Source organism: Eulemur rufifrons, chromosome 7, assembly GCF_041146395.1.
Source record: "Eulemur rufifrons isolate Redbay chromosome 7, OSU_ERuf_1, whole genome shotgun sequence".
NCBI lineage: Eukaryota > Metazoa > Chordata > Mammalia > Primates > Lemuridae > Eulemur > Eulemur rufifrons.
Window position 1 is genome coordinate 166,863,437 of NC_090989.1, and position 19,005 is coordinate 166,882,441.

General features: G+C 45.9%; 1 protein-coding gene across 4 annotated transcripts in view; it reads left to right on the forward strand.

Moving 5' to 3' along the window:
- The first annotated feature begins 843 nt into the window (after positions 1-843).
- PTPRG (protein tyrosine phosphatase receptor type G) overlaps positions 844-19,005 on the forward strand; it is a 668,714-nt gene continuing 650,552 nt past the window's right edge. For 2 of the 4 annotated variants that reach the window (XM_069476009.1, XM_069476010.1), the window contains exon 1: positions 844-1,657. In XM_069476009.1, the coding sequence (XP_069332110.1) occupies positions 1,573-1,657 (85 nt within the window). In that variant the 5' untranslated portion in view covers positions 844-1,572. The remainder of the gene's footprint in view (positions 1,658-19,005) is intronic. The other 2 variants (XM_069476012.1, XM_069476011.1) reach the window with 2 other exon arrangements.

Sequence of the window (19,005 nt, forward strand, 5' to 3'; positions counted from 1 at the left end):
AGCTCTCACCCTGCAGGGGGTAAGAGGCGCACTTCCTGCGCCCTCCCCGCGGCAAAGCCGGGATGCAGGAACCTTCTTCCGAGGAGCTGCGAGTTGGGAAAACTCCGCTGCCGATCCATTGTGGCGCCGGGAAAGGGGGTGTGGGGCTCGGAAGGGCCAGATTTTGCAAGCCTGGGATCGATATTTCTCCCCTCCCCCTCTCCCCAGCCGCGGACTTGGCCAATGGACGCCCGAAAAGGGAAAATAAATATTAAATCTCAACGCACCCCGAGTGCAAAGGCCGCTCGGCTTTGTTTCCAGGCGGGGGAATACGCTGGGCTAAGGGCGCGAACAAGGGGCGCAGGCGGTGCGCCCCGCCGCGGCACTGGCAGCGCGATGAAACCGAACAGGAAACCCCTTCGCCCTAAAAAGGCAGCTGGGTGGCCTCCTCCTTTCCCCAGACCCAGGCCAGGGGCGCCTTAGGTCCCGGATCCGCGAGCTACGCGGACGGGGGATCTCGCCAAACCCGCGCAGCGCGCGGCGTCTTTAAGAGCTCGCACAACGGGAATCTGGCAAAGACACGCCGGCTCCCGAAGGCAGCCGCCCTCTTCTTCCAAGACCGCGCCAGAATCGCCCCAAGCCCCTAAACTGCCCCAGTAGAGCCCGCAATCCCCGGGGCCACACTGGCTGAGCAGAGCCGTGGGACCCTTTGGAGGCGGGAGACGAGCGTGGCTGCTTTAAGAGCACGGAGCGCGCGCGCCCGCCGCCAGTTGCCCGGGACTGCGCGCCCCCGCCGCCCCCGCGCGTCCCCGCCGTCGCGCGCCCCTGCTCGCTCGCTCGCCGGCTTTAAAGTCTCTGCCAGGATCCATGCTCACATGTTACTTCCTGTATGGAGGCATGGCCAGTTTCCAGCCCCGCGCTCCCCGTTCCTCCCCAGCCTGCGTCGGAGCCACAACTTTCAGGAGCATGGACTGAAGGCGCCCTCGCCCCAGCGCCCCTCTGAGATCCTTTGTGTTTTTCTCCATTTCCTTCGGCCGTTTCTATTTTGGGGGGCTCTCCGCTCCCCCCGCCTCTCCCCTCCCCTTCCCCGCTTGCAAACATGCCTCCTTCCTTCCCGGGGCCCTGGAAGGAGCTGCCTGCCTGAAGCCCGGAGGCGCCGCGCCGCGCTCAGCCCTGCCTCCGCCCGCCGGCTCTCGGGCTGTGCTGCGCTGCCGACTCAAGTTGGGGATCCTCGGCTGCTCGTCGCCGCCGCCTGCGATCCCTGCCTGCCCCGGGCCCGGGGCATCGCCGCCGTCCGCGGACTCCTCGCCCTGCTTGCTCGGCTCGCTCGTTTTTGAACGGAAAGCAGCTTTTCTCCGCCGAGAGGATCGTCCCCAGCGTGGCTCCGCGTTCCCGGTCACTTTTTGAGATTTTCCGGGGGGCGCTCGGCGGCTAACCGGATTCCAAGGGGACTCGGGCCGCCGAGCGCGGGGGGCCTGGGGAGCAGGCGAGCCGGGGAAGCGCCCCGGCTTAGCGGAGGCTCGCACGGAGGCAAGAACTTATTCAACAAGTTTACCCCCCCTGCTTTCCTCTTTTCGATGTGCGTTTTCGGACATGCGGAGGTTACTGGAACCGTGTTGGTGGATTTTGTTCCTGAAAATCACCAGTTCTGTGCTCCATTATGTCGTGTGCTTCCCCGGTGAGTGCCGGCCACGGAGGGGACGCGGCCCCGGCCGGCGCGCTGGGGGGGATGCGGAGTTGTCGCCGGGGCGCGGAGCTCGGGCGTCCTTCCCCGGGACCCCGGAGAGGGCGCAGTGGGGCCTGGGCCCGGGGAAGGAAAGGGGGATCCGCTTCGCTGGCTCTGCCGATGTTTAGGGAGGCTGGTGGTCTGGAAGGGTGGAGGCAGGCGCTGGCCGGGAGGGGACGGGGGACGCGGGGGTCTGTTCCTGCTCCGGTTTAGGGGGCCTGGGAAGCCGGAATGGGGAGAAAAGGGGACTTGCTTTGCTGATCCGCCGCTGTTTGGGAGAGAGAGAGTTGCGAAGCGGTTTGGGGAGACTGGGGCAATGGGGAGGATGCTTCTGTGGTTTTGGGGGGCCCAGGGTGCGCCCCTCGCTCCAGCGGGGATTGAAGGAGCTCAGAACCGGGGCTCGCTTTGCTGCTCTCGGACCCTTTGGGAGGGCTGTGTTCGGGGATGGAAGCCGGAGGCTGGCCGCGGAGCGCTGAGGATGTGGGGAGCAGCTGCGTTCTGGTCTTGGGGGCCGGGGGCGCCCCCCGCCCGTTTGGGGCTGGGGCGCGGGCTGCGCTTCGGTGCCTGCGCGAGACAGCCTCCCTGGGCTCAATAGGAGGGCATGGAGCAGGCGATTTGGGGTTCCCCTGGCCCCGGCCCCTTTCCCTCCGTGACTCTGCTCCTCTGGGTTGCTGGGGTTGGGGCGCGGGGGGCGGGTCGGCGGCCGGGTTGCTGTTCGAGCTGGGGTGGATTTTTTTCCTGTCTCGCGCTCTCTGCCTACCTTCCTCTTTGCCCTTTTGCAGGCTGTTCGCGGCTGGCAGACCCAGACCTGCTCCTTTCTGGTTAGGTTAGGACAGGAACAATATTGACCATTGATGACGAGAATAAATCACCCCACGTAACGGTGTGCGGCTCAGCGACCCTCGACTTCCAGCCCTCAGCCAGCAGGCCCCCCTCTTCTCTCCCCTCGGGGAGGGCAGAGGCCGGCCGCCTCCCTCTCCCCTTTTGCAGGCTCACTGGGCTGCAGCCTTGAGCCTCCCTCGAAGCTGTCCGGCTCCATCCCTGGGGGTGGAGGACAAGTCCTCTGTCCTAGCCAGGGGAAGGGGTGGGAAAAAGGGGGCAATTCGCTTTTCATCCTTGCTCCCCTAAGAACAGAGAATCCCTCGTTTTTCTACTCTCTCTCATCCACCAGCTCCTGGATAGCCGCAGGTGGAGGTTATCTGAATCAAGGAAAAGAGGAACGTGCCCGATATTTCCACTCTGCCTGATTACAGCCGCCTGTCCCCGGGCAGCCAGAGCGCCTGGTTTTGGTGCAGCGGGTCCCCAGCTCCGTGTGCGCCCTGAAGCAGGGCGCGGGCGCCCTCGCTGCCCTCGGGGACCCGCTATGCAGGGACTGGCAGCGAGTGCCCCCTTTGCAGGTTCGGCATTAGCCTCGAGGGGCAGAGAGGCAAAGCCCGTCTTTTCTTCTGCACCCCAGTTTCTGTCTGCGCATCCTCCTGGCCGTGGAGCTGCACGAAGCTCCAGCCACAGCCCAGAAGAAACCCAGCTTGGAGGCCGAGCGAGGACGTGCATCCACACTCACCCGGAGGCCTGGGGTTTTCCCCCTGGGGTCCTGCCTCTGCAGGGGTGCGGGTCGTGGGGACGTCTCTTCTGAGAAATAGCTGCCTTCTTTCCCTTAAAGATCACTGCTCAGTGTTTGTATTAATCATCTCTCCCTTCTACACTTGCCACAGACTTGCCGGCTGAGTGGGCTCAGGTGCATACGGGTCGAGCTTTGTGAGGGCCACGCTTTAATGGGGGCGGTGGGAGGCAGCGGAGGGCCACCTTCAGATATAAGAGGAACTTGTGATTCCACTTCTTGCCTTCTTACGTTCGGGAATGCAGTGATTTTCTTTATCTTGGTGTCCGAGGAAGCTTGACATCCAAAATGGGCCTGCCAGGGATCCTGCCTTCGTGGGGCTTGGACCATTTTCCTCTTCTCATTTTCTTTTCGTGCCCACGCTGCGAGGTAAATAGCCCTTTCCCTCGTCCGGGTGTCGAAAAAAGGAAGGGGCAATGGTGCGAGGCGCAGGGAAGAAGGGGGGTTTGGTTGTGGAAATGTGCAGCCGGAGAGGGTGCTGCAGCCTTTGGAGCCAGGCAAAGTTGAAATACCACGGTGGGAGACGCTGGCTTTGCGTTTTCTGAGGGTGCCGCCGCGCCGCTGAACCTCAGGGGGCGCCCCCGAGCCACTTGTCCGGCTCCTGCCACCTCCACTGGTCGGCCTCGGCCACCTCCACGCCGCGGGGATGGGGCGCGTGTGCCCGGGTCCCGAGGCTTGGGAGCTGCGGACGCGCCTCGGCCGTGCTGCTCCAGGGCTTCTCGAAACCCGGTGGGGGCTGGAGTTCGCTTTGGGACCCCTTGCCTGGGCATAACCTCGAAAGCGTTTATCTGATGCCAAGGGATAAAAATGCTTCTGGTTTTGCATTAGGGTCCTCCTTGTGAGGTCTTAGCCAAAATCCCTTGGTACTTACTTTGTTTCCTCTCAGAATCGCACGAACTTTTTCAGTTGCATTGTCAGTCGTGTTTGTCGGCTTCTGTTCAGGATACAGGGTAGCTGTAGTTTGGGGAGGGTTTTGGAAGCAGTCCGGGCCACGGGTCTTTTCCCAGCAGATCGTAAACAGTGGCTTTTAGTCTTTCAACAACAGCAGTGTGGCAGGTGTGGGATCCATATGAGGGTTAGTGCTTCAAGTGATGCTTTCCAAGTGCAAAGCAGAAGTGTTCTCAAACATGATATGGGCATATTACATTCTTCTCCTACGTGTTTTTAAAAATTATTGTGGAAAAATTTACAAACAGCAAAAAATCTAATGGACCCCTGAAGACCCCGCCAGCCAGTTTCAACAATTAGCAGCTGGGTCTTCTCTCATCTATTCCCTCCCCAGCACCTGATTATTTTAAAGCAAATCCTACACATAAGTCATTTAAACTTTGGTATATATCTGTAATCATTGGGAATTTAATTGCCTCTGACACGATATAAAATATGTTGCTTGAGAGGGTTAACCTTTGATCTATTTTACATTCTCTAGCTATTCAGCAGATTTTTTTTTTTCTATTGATTTCTTTTCTCTTTCGGTTCTCAGTGAAACTGTACTCTTTGGTTCTGATATGTTTTGTACCATAATTACATTACATCTAGGAGACTGCCTTTGGAAACACTTCAGATGGATAAGCTCAGCTGTGTGCCTTGCATGTGTCAGAATTAGATGATCCATGATTGATGTCGGGTGAATCATGAATCTCCCTCTAAGCTGTCTCTTACATTTGCATGTGCATGCTTTAGTCCTGATGGACATCCTTTATGGCCTTTTTAGAAAAAGGCAAAAGTAATATTTGAAAGGCAGCAATCTTACTCTTAGGAATGTGGTGAAAGATCATACGGGGATTTTTTTTTTCCCCTTCAAGCGTCTTACTTGAAAATGAAGAATCTTTATCCATTCTTTAAACTGGGTCCCTTTGGCAGTTATGGAATAAAATCTTTGATGTTTCCTTCTTAACAGTGTTCACGTTAGAGGGTCGATGAAGTTAGAACATTAATACATATAGGCATAAATAGGACCTTTTGGAAGTAGGGGGAGTTGCTGTTGCCAGAGGAAGAAAGGTTGTGTAGGAAAGATGGTGTATCCTATGAGAAAGGGTACTATCCAATAGTGAAGCTTTGAGTAGCTCCTCTTAATGATGGACCTGTTTTCACTGAATAAAAGATTATGTTGTTTACATGAAGTGGTCCGGGGAATGCTGATGATTTCATGCAAGAAAACAAAAACGCTTTCAGATTTTCTTTCTATTCTGAAAAACTCACAAGTTGACATAGTATAATCGGGTATATCCTTGCATCAATTGAAAGGAACTTTCTTGCTATTTAAAGTGCCCTAGAGCAATTATTATCAGGGAACTCTTCTACCCCCATCCCCCTTCCCCCTTTTCCTGGAAACTTCTTAACCAGAGAGACGGTCTGGGCACCTAAATTAGCCTTACCTAGGTGAAGAAAGCAAATTAAGCATTCAACAGGGGGCTGTTGATTTCACACTTCCGTTTTGTGGAGAAATCTTGTTTGTTTTTTCTAAATCTGGATTTTTCATTCATCACTTTATTTCTAGCATGTGGGACAATGAAATGTCATTTCTAAGCAGGATGAAGATTACAAGATGGGTGTGCATTCTGATTTGGGAGATTAAAAAAATTACGATTAACACCTTCATCCTGGGGACACGTCTCTCATGTGGTCACATTTCATAACCCAGAGCTTATGGGAAAAATTTTGAGCATCTAAAATTCCCTCAAAAGCACTTGATACCCTCAAATAAGCCTTTGATACTCCTTGGTTACAGATTGACCACTCTCAGGTGATGGGTGGTAATCACTGAAATTGCATTTTGGGATACATCTGTGTAGCACATACTAGGCCTGTGTATCTATTAATATGATGGAAGCCAATGAAGAGTGCCCCGCCCCGCTTTTAATTGTCCACCTGACCTTGATTTAGGTAGAGTTAGTAGTAGCCACTAATGAGGTAAAGGGGAAGGGTTCAGGAAAATGAGAAATGTTCTGAGAAGCGACTGTTCCCAACAGGCTCTGAGAGCTTTTTGTGGAATTTGGCAACAGTCACTGAATTTGTCCCAGAATGAAGTTGCCTGTGCAAATGATTTAAAAGATCAAATACCTCCATTTCCCAGTCTGAGAAATGGGAGTGCCCATCTTGCTCAAAAAATACTGAACCCAGGACTATGGCAATGTTCTGTGCCCTTACAAAATCAAATGCACATCTATGAAAAGGAGTTATCTGTTCAGGTCTTTGCTTTGACTTATTTTTGGTATTGTGTTTACATGGAGTTGTAACAAATGAAGAAATCACTCCAAAAAAAAGATAAGTGTGTTTCAAAAACTTGTATTTACTTCCCCCTGCTTTTTCCTACAGTTCTCAAATTTCCAAGACCACAGATTGTTACTGTTTCTTAAAAGAAAAATCTTGAATGTAGGTGTGTTTTACGTTCAGAAAAGTCTGTGATTGTAATGCATAACAGATTAATTCATGGTTTACTCATATGAAAAGGATTATTGAGTTTATAAGTGATGGCCATGCAAGATTGCTTTTAGTAGCTAGAGGGCTCCCTGAGTAGTTTTCCCCTCTTATATGGACACCTAGAATTGGAGGGGCCATTTCACTTGGTATCATTTGTAGAAAATGTTTGGTGTTTTCATGGAAAATGCCTTGCTGGGCCTATGAGATGCCTTGCTGGGCCTATGCAGGCTCAAGGTTTTTATGACTGCAGCACTTGATATGATTATTTATAAAAAAATTTTTTTTGGAAGTTTTTTTAGGGCTAGGTGGAGGAATAACAGCTGATGAGCTTCTAGATGTGCCTGGTTTTCCTTTTGGAAGCTTCCCTAACTGAATTGGGTGGGGTTACTGTTGTACTTGGGGTGGGTGGGGTGGGTGGCAACTTAAACATTGAATGAGAAATGTGATACCTGTCAACCATTAGATGAGAGTCACTCTACTGTTTTGTCAGCACATAGCAAGGAGAAATCTTTTAGGAGCCTGGAACTTGTTAATGCTTTTTATTTTTTTTCCCTAAACCAGGTTGCTATTGAGAGTTGTACAGAACATAGCAAAGTGGGTAAGAAGATGTACTCTGGAGCCATCCTGCCTCTGCCATTATTATTAAATAGTTGTGCTACCTTAGACAAGTTATTTAAGGTCTCTGTTCCTCATATTTTGTTTTGTTTTGTTTTTCCTTCCTCTGTGAAGTGAGGTAGTGAGAGAACCCTGACTCCAAAGGTTTTTGTGAGGCTTGATTGAGAGTGCATGTAAGGACTTGACACTGGGCATGGTAAATAGTAAGTGCTCAATAAATGAACCATTTTTATCTTATGTCTATTTAAGAGATTTGGATAGGAGTATATGAAAAGAGGAAAATGCAACTAAAAAGGACAACTGTATGTATGAGCAACTTTTAAAAAAATTTATATAAGCACGTGTGATGGGTTTTCATACCTGCCTTTGCTGTTGAGGATGGGCACAAGGACATCCCGTGGAAGATTAGTAAAATGGTTCCATTTTTGAGGATTAAGCAGTGGGAAAGCCTCAGTGAAGTCCGAGATAACTCCTCGCCCACATTGCAAGGGAAGTCTCTGCTTTCTCAGCTTAAAATGGGAAAAATGCTTTCTGTAGGCTTAAAATGTGCCTCATAAATCTCCCAAATCCCTGTGTAGAAGGAGTTGGTTGGGCATGCCCCCTCTTCTTAGGCCTTGTGGGCTGTGTGGTAAAGGAGGGAAATAGGTCTGCTCTGTAACTGTCCTTTCTGGGTTTTAATTTAGTGCCACGAATGGGAAATAAACAGCAGTATTTGGGTGTTTGTTTTTGTTTTGCACTTGGGTGACCCTTGAACATGCTCCTGTGCCTGTCTCCTCCGTATTTTGGTAGATTCAGACCTAAAGAGCATCCAAGAGAGAATCAGACACCCATGCACAGCTCCTGCCCTCTCATCTCTCTCTCTTTTTTTTTTTTTTTTTGCAGACTGAAACCAGCATGACGGTTTTCTGGCCAAACAAGAAAATGTGATTTTAAACTCTTCAGTTTAGCTATTTTTGGGGAGTAGCAAAGTGACACAGTTGGCTGCTAAAATCTAGCAACTAGAAAAGAAGAAATGAAAGCATAGTTCATGGAATATGTAACACTTCCATGTAAGAAAATAGGACAACTGGTCTTATTTTTGGGTCTGTGATACTATCTTTCTGAGTGAGTGAAGCAGGTTGGTTTATAATGCAGTGGGTATACTTTTGAGGAATTCATACCAGTTACAATATGAACATAAGAAGGATCTGAGTTCTCCTACCATTGCTGCCTCAGAAATCCCGCCGAGTGCACTTAAATCAGATAAACTCATTAATTTGGCATAATTTGGATATGAGACACAGCCACAAGCAATTTTCCAGGCATAAATAAGCAGAGTAGAGATCAGTGAGGAAATACTGACTTTTTAAGATTGTCTTTAAAAAACTTTTTAAGAATTGTCAAAAGGATTTATTTACAAAACAATGGTTGGTTATTTGTAAATGAGTTCTAGCCATTAAAAAGAAGACCAACACTTTTCTTGAAGTGTTTCTATTCAACGAGTGTGTAGGAGCCGAGAGTCCGCTGTAGTTTCAGCTTTGTCACTGGTTAGCCGGGCTGCCCTGGGTCAGTTACCCAACCTCTTGGGGAAGTGGGGTTGAGTGGTGCTGGGGGTCTGGGAGTTCCAGATATACATACCTCTTATTCAGAAACCAGGACCCCACAGAGCTGGGTTGAAATTCTTGGTCTCTTGAAGCAGTTACCTTGGGCAAATGGGCCTCCGTGTTTTCATCTCTAAAATGGGAACAGTGGTTAAAATAGCCCACACTCACCGAGCACTTGTGACCGAGGCCCTGTGCCTGATCATTTTATATGCCTGTAATCCTGCCTGGAAGTAGAAACCATGATTATCCCCATTTTAGGATGAGGATACTAAAGCTGAAGGAGGTTGTGACTTATCCAAGATCACCTGGGTAGTAAGTGCGGGGTGGCTATAATATGTTTCTCCAATCATCTCGTGGAATCATTTTGAATTTCGGACCAGTTGCTGTTTGAAGACAATTTAGAAGCTGTTTTTCGAATTGCACAGAAGAACCAATTTAAAACCAGACCCAGCTCTATGTATCCCACCCTATTACTTTTCCCACATAAGCAAGTGTCGTAAACACTGTGCGAACTAAAGGTGTCTTCCTGTATTTGCTACAATTAAATAAGGAAATAACACAATTAGCGTAGGATTTTATTTGGTTACATTGAAGAGAGGACCTTTCAGCAAATTACTTTAGCTTCTGAATAAGCTGATAATAACTGTGGATAGAGTCTCAATTTGTTGGTAGTGAGGTTTTCTTCCACTCCTCTTCAAAATAACCTAAATTGATTTGTTTTGTAATTTGAGAACTTTTTTATTTGGGGCTTCAAATATGGTTACTTTATAATAATGTGGCATTTTTACTATCCCATATATATCATCTCAGTGTGGGCTGCAGGCTCTGAATCATAACTTCAGGAAAAGGTCTGAAGGAGTTGTGCTTGGCAAGAGATGGTTTGGGTTCTGGATTTTTCCTCTGGAGTTTAGAACTGGCCATGGGACCCAGCCCAACCAGCTGCGGGATCTTGGGCAAGACCATCAAGTTTTCTTTGGGATTGTTTTCCTCACGCTTAACTAAATGGCTTCTAAATCTTTTCTGGAGTTTTAAGGGTTGTTGATTCCAAGCCAGACGGTTGGGAAAGGTGGTGGCCTTTTTACAGTGTGCTAGTCAAATGCTCAGTCACACATTGTGATTTGTGGGGTGCACCTTTTGTTAACTTTTCCTGTGAGAATTTGCTTCCTAAGGCGCTGAGAACCCTTCCATTGTCTTGCTAACCTTGCTACAGAATATCCCCAGCAAGTAGCAAACTAGGTGGTAAGTGGATCTTGGTTAATGGAATGCCTATAAACAATTTTTTTTTTGTTTTTTAAACATTAAACTTTATTTTTCCTGGAGTCCAGGTTTAAAAAAAAATGGAGATTTGCTCATGTCAAGAAAGTAATATATGGCCTTTAAAATTAACCTACGTCCTTTAAAACTAATACGATTTATGGTTGGGGTGGTAGAGGCTGGAGTCATTTTCTAAAATACCACAAAGCTAATTCTGGATCTGTGTCTGGAAAAGAAAAATGGAGAAAGAATAGGCTTTTGGGTTATCTGGAGTTCTTCAGGGAGCATCTGGCTAGCAGATGCTCTGTTTGGCTGTACTATGTTGGAAAGAAAAAATTAAGTTAAAAATTGGTCATTTCGCATTCATGCCATCAACAAGTATTTTCTGAGTATTTGGAGCATGCCAGGCACTGTTCTAGGTCCTGGGGAGACAGTGGTGACCAGAACAAATGGATGCTCCTGCCCATAAAAGTCTGAGTTACTCTTGAAAAATAGAACGGTATAGCAGTCCAGGGCCTATGTTGTTGCTTGGCAACAACACTAAGCTGGAATTAATAGTGGCTACCTCTTGGGATGGGGCACACACCTGGCCCATAGTGATTATTTACAATACTCAGCTGGGTCCCTGGAGGTGTTTTTCTCCCACATATAGGTGATTTCTACCTGAGGGACAGGGTTTTTATTTTTTTGGCCTGTTTGAGGTTTTGTGTTGCTTGGATTGGTAGTGGATAAATGTGTGTGTGTGTGTGTGTGTGTGTGCTTGCACTAGTGCAAGCATGTGCATTGTTGGCTGATGACGTGAATTCATTCTTATCTGGCCTAGGAAGCTTAAGCTCAGCTATCCTGGTTGTGTCCTTTCTTGGCTCTACAAATGCCCTGTTACTTGACTATTTCACAGTAATGTGTTGACTTCTACTGGTGATCTAAATTTCTGTTAGCTTGTTCAATTAAAAAACTGGTGTTTTGAAAAAAATGTTTCATTTGATTTAAGAGCTGGCTCTCTCGGGTTACTTTCTTGCTACCAAATGACCTAAGAAAGGGGATGGATGATGGGACAAGACAGAAGGCCAGTGACTTATATAGTAGGGTCTGAGTAAATTAATACTAGAGATGCCTATTAGTGGGTTCCTTGACACTTAATTTTTTCAATATCCCTGCCCCCCTAATTTTTGCGTATGGATTTCTAATAAATGATAGAAATACTGCATATCATAATGTTTCCAACAACAAAATATGAAAGCCTGAACTTTGTATTGAGTGGCTAGCTTTTGGCTTGGACAGACAGAAGATTTAAGGGGATGATTCCTTCACCCTAATTTCAGCACGTGTTCGTTAAGTGGTCACTATGATGTATGCTACGTTTAAACACATTCCCCGCATATGAACAAAAGCCAAATTTAGACTGTGTGTTCTTGGAAGGAGGAATCTGGGCCTGCCCTCAGTCTGCTGTATCTTCAGTATCTAGGTGGCAGTAGTCATATTTGAGGACTGACAGATAATGCTCTTCAAAATGATTTCAAGACATTGTACGAGACACTGATATCATTGCATGTAGTTTCCAGAAATCTCACATTTGTATATCGCATCCTCTTAACAGATATGATACCCAAGGTTCATGTCTTTCTTAAGAGAATTCAGAGTTGTATATATTGTCATGGTGGCTGAAGTCTATCTATAGTATCTCTTGCCAAAAACAAGATTCTATTCTAATTAGAAGACAAGTATCTGTGGGACAGTAAGGTTATATTTTGAGAGTTGCTAATGGTAGGAAATCCTTCTTTCCTCTTTTGTGGAATAACTTAGGCTAAATTCTGTGAATGTGGTGGTCATTGTGTCAGAAGCAGCCTTAGCTTTAAGGTTGATCCAGGAGGAGGCTTGGTTGTTCTAGAAACAGTGAATGAGGTATGTAGAGGCAGCAGAGTTTGCCTCTGTTGACTAAAGCATGAAGATGAATGTTGATCTGTTGTCTAGTAATGGCTTTGGGCAGATTGGTGTAGGAGAATGGGTTGACTGAACTGACCATTTTTGCTTGGATGGCAAGCATGGGTTGACCCTCTCATCTGCTGCCCTCCATTAGAGACAGATGTTAGCTGGTGAATCATGGTGATTCCAGATGTGCTTAGGCAGAAGCTAAGTTTTCTAAAACACATTGCCAGTTGATGCCTGCTCTGTTTTATCCCTCTTCCAACCAGTTGTTTTCTGTTCTAAAACTTGTCATTTTCTTTTACTTAACGTGTGTAAAGGCCATGAGTGGAGGGTATGGAAAATCTCGACAGTTGTAAGCATCAGGGCCTCATTTTCTCACCTGGGCAATTTGGGTGGAAGCTGCTGAAACTGCATGTGATGTAGAGTGGTTGTCGTAGTCCATTATGTGTTGCTGTAACAGAATATCTGAGACTGGGTGATGTATAAAGAAAAGAGGTTTATTAGCTCATGGTTCTGCAGGCCGGGAAGTTCATGGTCCAGGCTTCTGGGGAGGGCTTTTGTGCTAAGTCACAACATGGCAGAGAAGGTCAAGTGGAAGTGGACACGTGTGAAAAGAGAAAACCTGAGGGGCGTCCTGGCTTTGTAACAACCCACTCTCGAGGGAACTAATCCATTCCCATGAGAACTAACCCAGTCTCGCCAGAGCAAGAACTCAAGGGCCAGAAGAACCCATTCATGAGCAGTCTGCCCCCATGACCCAGACCCTTCCCACTAGGCCCCCACCTCCTAACACTGCCCCATTCCACACTGGGGATCAGATTTCAGTATGAGTTTTGGTAGAGACAAACTCCAACCATAGCAGTGGATAACTCTGGCATTAGAGTTCTTTCTGAACTTTTTTTAGGATGTGCTTTTTAGAAGAAAAACTCAGTTGCTACTGAAGTATCTTAACTGTGATATGAAGAAATTGCTGGTTCTTGAAGTTGCTGCCTTCACTCATGATACAAAGTGGAGGGAAAATTTATTTCTGGGGAATCTAGGGAAAATATAAGCTCTCTGACCACATTAACAAAGGACTTTGTCAAAGTAACTGTTAATATGCCTTGGGAACTTTAAACAGGGTTCTGAGGGAATGAGAGTTTTAAAAATAGGTGGATTTTGGTGAAAAAGGCCAGTGGCAAATGCATGTTTAAAAATTGTGCAGATGCTGAGTGAATACCAGTTTTTTCCTGTCAATTTTGGCCAGTTACTTTATTGGTTTCCCATTTATAAAATGGGGATAACAAGAATTTCAACCTTGTAGAGTCCTTGTGAAGATTAAATGAGATGTGTGTGCAAAGCACCAGAAAAGCATTAGGCACACAGAACATTATAAATGGCACCTGTTTTAATAGCCATTGCTCAAGATTTATGAAACAAATGCTTGCATAAATGTGTTCTCAGTTAATGCCATGCAACCCTGTGAAGGGGTGGGAAAGCTAGAAGCCAGGGAGAGTGAAGATCCTACAGCTGATGAGGTGACAGAACCAGAATGCCACTGACAGCATGGATGCCGTCATGCTTCTCCTCTGCTAGCAGAGCAGGTGGTGGATGCATTGAAGGCTCACATGGCTAACCAGGAGCATTTTACTGACAGAGACTAATTAAAGATGGCTGTTAGGGTTTAATTTGCCTTATATATCCCCCAATTTGAAGGAGCAGGTTTCTAGCTACACTTGGTATTCTCATTATTGGAATTATCAGTGTTAGTAGGATGCACATGCCTTGCTGTGTATTTCTGTGTCAACATGAGACCCATCACACCCCTAGGTGCCTGTGAACAGTGATGTTCAATGAAAGTCAGAAGCACATACCTTCTTCCTGTCCCTGTGTATGATTTTCCAGTTTTTCTACAGGGAGATGGAAGATTGGCACTTGAGCTAATGGTTCCCATTCCGCTAGCTGTGACAGACATTGCTAATTGATCACAGAGCTCTTTGCTGCTGAAGCCTGAACTAGATCTTAGAATCCTTTTCAACGGGTGGCCTGGGAGAGGACTTTTTGTGCCATCTCTGTGCTATACTAAGATTAGCCAACCTTCAAAAATAACATAATAAGGAGAAGCATATCCAGGGGGCTTGTATATCCTTATAAATAGGTGTGCTGCTACATGGGCAATTTTTAAGGTTTTCCGGTCCATAAAATTGATTTGGATTCATATTTGACTCACATTTGTTTATTCAGGAAAAAAAATCCAGTCTCTTGATGGTGGTTACATCACATTCTAATTGGTGTGATCCACTAATGGAGGTTCAGGGATCTGAAATTACTTGCTTATTTTTCCTTTCTTCAAAGCCCAGAGGTTTTGCATCAGATTATGGCACTTGTAGGACTGTTTGTTTTCCAAAGTGACACCTTTCTGAATTCTTAGCTGTTTAAGTAAGTGTTAAGAATGGGCTTGGCGACAGCAGTTTTTCAAACTGTGACTGACTTAATGGACCCTTTTCCCCTGTTGTTTATACCCGGTAAAGTGTCTTGTGTATACTCTGAATAAATTCATTGTTACTTTTAGGGTAGCTTGTTTCTCAAAATTTGAGTGGTCCTCTGATCAGTGTTATTTTTAATAAGGAAATTGGAGAATAGGAATGAAAGGTGAATCCTGTATTTGTTTGCTGGATATGAATTTTTCCCCTTAAAAATCCCTTTTGATGGTGAGCCTTAGCTTATTTACTCTGTATTGTCTATAGAGCTGCTCTGTTCAATATGGTAGCCACTAGCCACATGTGGCTATTGAAGTATGTCGTGTCCGAATCGAGATGTGCTGTAAATATAAAATATACAGTGGATTTCAAAGACATGAAAAAATGTATGTGTAATATTTCATTAAAATTTTCCATGGCTATCGAAACAATATTTTCAGTATATTAAGTAGAAAATATTAAAATTAATATCACCTGTTTCTTTTTCTGTTTCTGTTTCATGTGACTACCATACAACTTAAAATTATGCATGTGGCTCACATTCGTGGCTTGCATTGTGTTTTTATCAGGCATCATTGGTCTAGAGTGCTCTGTGCAACCTTATCTCACCTTTCAGAAGAGCTTTTCTTGTTTGTAGTCCCCTATGCAACACTGATTACCTCTTCTCCCTCCCTCCCCCTTCAGAACTCTTGTCACTTGATGAGAGGGCTGCCTTCTGGGAGGTACTGTCACTGGGACATTGCGGGTATATCATGATAGGGAGTTGAGAATCATTTAGCTTTGTGTGCTTGTTTGCCTATCTGTGAAATGGGGTGACAGTCCCTGCTCCATGAGGTTGGAGGGAATGAGGTAAGCCACATAAGGCCTATGGCACAGGCCTGTCATCTAGTGATCAGTTGAAAATAATAACCATTATTGTTGTTCTGCCGGCTCATGTGTGGGCATCTGGAGAGTTCCTGGCGTTGATTTCTCCCTTTTCTGGTTCCTGTTGGTGATGCATCATGGGACCTGTGGATCGTTGCAGACAGACTGGCCCCTGCTGCCGAGCAAATCCAGGGACAGCTTAGAATACCTTGAGCATACTGATTGAGCTCATGCGCAGCAGTGTGAAAGGCAGAAGGGACTTAGGAGATCTTCAAAAATTCCACATGGCCCACAGAAGCTCCCTGACAAAGTGCTAATCCATCACAGCACTCAGTTCCTTGTGCCTGGTGGAGGAGGCTTTTAGAATCCTGGATCTTTGCATGTGCTTTCCTAGGTATTTTGTCACTAGCCAGGCTCACACAGGATCCAGGCTCTGGACTCCGGGTTATTACCAGTGGACCAGGCTTTAATACAGCTGTGGATTTATTTGGTCAGTTGGATTGAGTGGTGATCCCTGCATCTGTATAGTTTGGAGACATCCAGAATGCCCTCTTATCTTAGGATGCTTGGTTCCTTTTTCCAACAGAATGTTAAAATGGGTGGCTTTTCCAAGTGGATTAAATATTCTCTGTACTCTCCAGTTTGCTATTTAATTTGGAAAGGAAAATGGGGAGAATGTGAGAGACAGATAGGACATCTATCAGAAACCTGTCAGGTCCGCCTAGAAGGGCTTCTAGCTTGGGCCCTGTTGTGTCCACAGGCCAAGAACGTGGACAGGGGTGGCTGGTGCTCGGGAGGGAAGCAGAGGGCAGCTGGGAAAACCCCATCCCTGTTTAATTGTTTTTCAGGGTCCCAGTAGGAATGTTTCCTTCCCAGGGAATGTTTGGCAGGGTGGACATATGCCCTTTGTGTGGTGCAGGTGATAAGAATCTGGGTTTCAGTGGTAAGTTCTTTTACAAGGGATAAACAAGGATGTTGAAGTCTTTAAGTTAGGGTGTTGAAGGTGTATTGGACATCCTTAGTCCCAGCCCCGAGCCTGTCTTGGAAACTCAGGGGAGGGCTTCTGAGAGCAGCTGTGCATGCCCACGTGGGAGTGGGAAGGAGAGTTCTCTGAGGACTTCTTCATACTTCAGCGGAGCCAGACTTCAGAGTGACTCTTAAAGGAGACTCATCCTCCAGATCTTTCTGTCTGCGTAGAGCATTTCGCCAAGTCATCCCTTGCCAAGGTATCAAGACACACCCTTTTTAGGGAGTCTTGTGATCACCTGTATCTGCCACTAATGACAGCTCCCTCTCTCTCTGTCCCTTCACTAGGTCTGGGAGTTTTGCGTCTGTGTAGTATTTTCCACTGTAAGCCCTGAGGGCAGAACATTTCCCTTACCAGCCAGTCTTGCAGAGTGAGGGAGGGCACCCTGAAATTCTGCTGTTACTCCTTCTACAGGTGTTTTTACAATGTGGCTACCATTAACCACCATTTATTGAGTACCCACTATGATTATGGTAAAATAAAATAACCTCATGTTTGAGGCTTGACACATCTTACCTGTAATTCATCTTTGCCTTTCCAAGGTGTGCAGATAGAAGTTTTGCTAAGTTAAGAAACTTGCCCAGTGTCAGATACCTTTGAGAGTGGTGGAAGCAGGCTTCTGATTCCAAAGCCAATGATCCTCTTTCTGACAACATGGTGGTTCTGTTCGTACATAGATAGCCGTCTGTGTACCTCTTGTGAAGTACACTGATTGGGTTGAAGTTTGGGCCCTGAAGACTGACAACTTGAGTTCTGAAAAGGGGAAAGGCCAGGTGAGCGAGGATTGAAGACTAATCCAGACAGAAGTCTTAATTCTTTGGCACTTGGCCACAGTAGGGATACGTGGAATAGGGTCAAGTCTTTGTATTTACAGTTGACCCTTAAACAACCGGGGGTTGAACTGCCTGGGTCCACTTATATGCATTTTTTTCAATAAATATAATATTGGAAAATTTTTTGGACATTTGTGACAATTTGAAAAAACTCACCATGTGGCCTAGAAATACTGAAAAAAACAGATATTTTCAAAAAAGGATATACAGATGGCCAAAATGTTCAACAACACTAATGATCAAGGAAATGCAAATTAAAACCACAGTGAGATACCATCTTACCCCTGTCAGAATGGCCATTGTCAATAAGTCAAAAAACAATAGATGTTGGTGCAGGAATGCAAATTGGTACAATCTTTGTGGAAAATACTATGGAGATTCTTCAAAGAACTAAAAGTATACGTACTGTTTAATTCAGCAATCCCACTACTGGGTATCTACTCAGAGGAAAAGAAGTCATTATATCAAAAGGACACCTACACCCAGATGTTTATCACAGCACAATTCACAATTGCAAAGGTATGGAATCAACCTAAGTGCCCATCAACTGATGAATGGTTAAAGAATATGTGGTATATATACACCATGGAATACCATTCAGCCACCAGAAAGAGTGAAATAATGTCTTTTGCAGCAACTTGGATGGAACTGGAGTCCATTATCCTAGGCAAAGTATCTCGGGAATGGAAAAATAAATACCACCTATTTTTCTCACTTATAAGACATATAATTTAGATATGTCATAAGTGAATAAGATATATGTAGATACTATTAATATGTTTATTGACTGTTATTGGTAAGGCTTCCCATGAGCAGTAAGCTGTTAGTGGTTAAGTTTTGGGGGAGTCAAAAGTTATATAGAGATTTTTGACTGTGTGGGGGGTGTCAGTGCCCAAGCCCTTAGTTGTTCAACGGTCAGCTGTACTCTAATTTATGGTTAGTGAAATGCCAGAATGCATTTTAAACTTTATAAATGCTACACGTGTTAATAAAAGTAAGGAAGAAACCTTACTGGGTAAGTGTGTTTTATTCCTGTGGCCAAGACTAAAGTAAAAGGACTTAAAGATGATTATTTTTTTTTGGCTATAGAAACCCTTCAGGAGCTCTTCTTAAGTTACCTTGGGTAACGGGATATAATTACACCCTTTGTCTACAGAGGGCATGTTAGCAAGGTAGTGTGCTATTTGTACTGAGTTCTGGAGGTTTCCGAATAATTACAGAGAAGTAATGTCTTTTCATGGAGGGAAAATATTTGTGTTTATTTCATTGCTATCTTAGACCCAGAGCATAGCCAACATGTGTTCTTGCCTTCTGATTTGTCAAAGGCTTGAGGGCTTGGTCCACTTTTTTTTGTTGATGGTATCTTTTGCATCTTCCTTCTGTAGCCAAGGAAGCAACCAGCTTAGCAGCTTGGGTTGAATTTGAAACTTTTCTTGGTTGTGGATACTTTTAAAAGCTGAATAGGTTGGTACTATTTGAATAATGAATCCCATCTCACTGTGCTCTCAGTTAGTTCTAGCCTAGAGGAGGGATTGTAAATCTAGAGTCATTAATTCCCTGTGAGAAAGTTGCCAAGGTTTTTTCTTTCTTTCTTGCCACACCTGTTAATTAGTTCCAGACGCTAGCTAATCAGACTCGGGTGTGAAAGCTCAGGGGTAAGAAGGAAGGTCAGATCAGCTGTCTGTCTTCTAATGTAAT